Source organism: Cariama cristata, unplaced genomic scaffold, assembly GCF_000690535.1.
Source record: "Cariama cristata isolate BGI_N322 unplaced genomic scaffold, ASM69053v1 scaffold13596, whole genome shotgun sequence".
NCBI classification, from domain to species: domain Eukaryota; kingdom Metazoa; phylum Chordata; class Aves; order Cariamiformes; family Cariamidae; genus Cariama; species Cariama cristata.
In genome coordinates, this window is record NW_009623867.1 from 3406 (window position 1) to 6795 (window position 3390).

Below are 3390 nucleotides of genomic sequence, written 5' to 3' on the forward strand. Positions count from 1 at the left end.
GGCAAAGCTTAGCAGATCAGCAACACTAGAAACAAGATGCTCGGACACATTTTCAGATGTCCATGTATTTTATTTTTCTTTCCCTCCCTTCTATAAAGGCAGAAAGAGGAAATGCAAAGGGAAACGTAGCTGAAGCAGCCAGCCCAGCTCCCAGCTGGGGCACTACCAGGGCTGAGACACAGTGGCTATTTTAAGATAAGGGAAGGCTGACAATCTTCAGATGTCAACATTTAGCAGTGGACAGTATTTCAAATGTTTACACAGCCATGTCCCTTTCTCAGGAATTGCAAACATGAGGGCTTTTTACACCAGAACTGCGGTACAGAAGGGGAAGTACTATCAAGAAGGGGCTGAACACTTTCCTCCCTCATCCAAGTCAGGACGCTGAACTTTGGGGATCATTACTGTGATTTGTGAACACAATGGTATATTCAGGGACCTAAAATAAACCACAGACAAGACTGGAGATAACAATGCTTTATTTGTACATTTCAGCAACAGGAGAAATAATTGAAGATGAAATTATCTGCTTTGTTGTAAAGTATAAAAACATTTAATTATAAATATTTAGCTAAAAAAGCGTGATTTATAAAATATAATCTGTGAAGATATATATACACAGTTTAATTGTTTAGCAATTCTTTCACCTGACATTAAAGAGTAGAGGTTTTTCTATTTATTAATCCACGCTCACAGTTTAGTGCTCACAGTTTAAGAAGCAAAACAGACAAGTGAAAAGACAACTGGTGAGTTTTGTTCTGGAAAGAAAAAAAAAAGCATGAACTGGGGCAATAGCAGAGACCGAATTTGAGCAAATCCATGTTTTGAGAGAGGTCTCTGAGGGAACACAGCTCCCCTGCCATGACCTACAGCGTATATATCCAGACAAGCAGTGGGCATTTTAACATTTGTGGGCAAGTTTCCTGTGTTTGCAAAAGAAAATGGCTAATAATATAGTGCAAGCTCTCCAAATTCAGTTCGGCTAAACGTGCTCACCTCGCTGCTCTTCCTTTCTTGAGCAGGGATTGCTTAGTATGCTATGCTGGGCTGGTGTTATCGGTCCTGGCTCTAATGAAATCAAACAATGTCACCTTCATGATTCAGGATATGAAAATTTCCAAATAGAAAACCCCCGTGTGCCATTCGATTGCATTGTCCAGCTGGCAATATCCCTTAAAAACAGATACAGCTGCCTAAGGCTGGAAAATACAGTGAAGCCATACAGTACGCTAAACATGATGGAATGTGAAAGAAGATACATGGTCAGGCAACTCAGCTTTCTATTCCTCATTTAAGAGAGCCAGCTTCCTCCCTTCGAAGTCTTGGGACATCTCACCTCCTACTGAAAGGTTTGTTACTATGGCACTTCAGAGAAGAAAAACTGGAAGACTCTCCAACATGCTGGGTGGCAGAAAATGCTACAAGAAATGATAATTAATTTGATCCATGTCTCTAGTAACTATCTTTCTCTCTTCACAGTGTTTTCACAGTGCCTGCGGCATGGGGCTTTAAGGAAAAAAAGGGATCGTCAAGGATGCGTGACAACACTCAACAACAGTACAAACATACAGGAAGACAAGCTGTACTTTGTACACCCTGATTTACACAAGACCTTACTACTTGCCTGCAAGCAAGGAATGAATTAATACATGGTTAAGAGAAAAAAGGATGTATAGAAAAGGAAAGAATGAAGTAGGCAAACATGACACTTGTCAGTGCTCACCCATGATTTGCTACCTGCTGTTTCTGCTGCAGGGTGATGTGCTCCCAACAGTTCAGAGCAAACAGCACGTACACAGCTCTTACAATTCACATCGTTATGAATGCATAGTAACTGCAAGAGTTGTACCCTTAGAAACTCAGGAGGATCTTCAGGAGAGGAAGGCTAGCAAAGCTGTAATGAGTTTTAGGCAGGATCCAGGCAGTTCTCTCCAGGTAGAGCCCTGATCTGGGAAATGTGCCAAGTCCTGTGCAATCTCCGAGTGCATATTGGCTGGTCAGTTACTGGGTAAATGCAGACTTTAACTCCCTGAAAGCTGCTCGGCGGTGTTTCCTTTCCTCCTCTTCCCGCTTTCGCTCATCCTGCTCAGCTTTTATCTCCGCTTCAAACTTACTGGCTGAAGAGAGGGCTTGAACCTTTATGAGAGAGAGAGAGAAAATAAAAAAGCATCAAGCCTTGCATCAGAGGGAGAGCCAGAGCCTGAACTATTCCCAGATGAGCAACGCAGAACTGTTTGCTGTACCTCCCAGTACTTGCTGGGAAGCTCTGTCAGGATGGGTCAAGTATTAATTACACCGTGGTGCGTGGGTATTTACACCCAATACTTGTTAGCTTGCTTGACTTTAGCATCAACAAAGGGAAGGTCATTTACTAATAAGTCACAAACAAGTGATCAAACAATGCCATCAATACTGGGTCACATACATTCTTCCTGTAAGCAGGTAGCATAGCGTAAGTTGTGAGTATACAGTGGGAGAAACTACTGCACAACACAGTTCTGAATCACAGCCAAATCCAAGAACATCACACTACACCATGGATAATCTGCAGATCAAAGAGACATTGTTTATTTGCTGGCTATTTTTCCAGCCTTCATCTCAGTACATCTGCTGTGCAATAGCTGTGTTATGCTCTTGGGAAAAAACTTCTTATATAAACAAGCAGGATTATTTTCTCTCCAAGAGAGCTTTCAAAAAGGGTGCTTTGTTAGCTTCGAATGGTGCAAAGCTCTTTCTGCCAACCCCAGGACCCTGCAGAATGCTTTTGATTCCAAAGGTTACAGAGGGCTGCTCAGGAAAGAGATGTCAGAAATCCTATACTCCAAAATACTCCATTCACCACTGAAGTCAGAGTGTTTTGGTTGAGGGAGGTTTTGCAAAATAGGAAACTTAGTCCCTGTTGCCTTACTTTCCAGAACGCTTTTGTCTTTAAAAGTGGTCAGCCAGCCAGTCCCGTAAAGCTCCCAGTCACAGGGACACAGGTCGGCCCGTCAGCTCTACCAGGGTAAGATCCAGAGCAGAGGTGGTAAATTAAGCTGTTCTAGCATTGACTGATCTGCAGAAGGCTGTAGAGCTAGAGTCCAACAGAGTTTGAAGGGAAAAAGCTACGGCTGAGTTTGGGTTGGAGGGGGGGCATGAAATACCCATCCTTTTAGCTAGGGAGGAACCTGGCAGTATGTGCAAGCAGGGTCAGCGTCTCAGTGCCAGTTAAGGGCTGTCTGCAGAGCTTCTTCATGCTCCTCTGTGCCACACCATACCTTAGCTTCAAAGAAGTTCTTGGCTCCTTTGACTCCCTCAATGGAGACATCTATCTCGGAGAGCTTCGCAAGAGTCAACAGGCCACTGTCCTCCTCGAGTTCCCCAGCTGCAGCTTTATGGAAAATCAGCAGG

The 3390-nt window shown here is 43.5% G+C and overlaps 1 protein-coding gene across 1 annotated transcript in view; it reads right to left on the bottom strand.

Moving 5' to 3' along the window:
* Positions 1-1410: 1410 nt before the first annotated feature.
* The window catches only part of LOC104163818 (EF-hand domain-containing protein D1), a gene marked incomplete at its 5' end in the record, with an annotated part of 7422 nt that continues 5442 nt past the window's right edge, over positions 1411-3390 (bottom strand). Inside the window, 2 exons of the mRNA XM_009702936.1 lie at positions 1411-2136; positions 3258-3390. The exon at positions 3258-3390 is cut by the window's right edge and continues 2 nt beyond it. Coding sequence (XP_009701238.1) covers positions 2002-2136; positions 3258-3390 — 268 coding nt within the window. The remainder of the gene's footprint in view (positions 2137-3257) is intronic.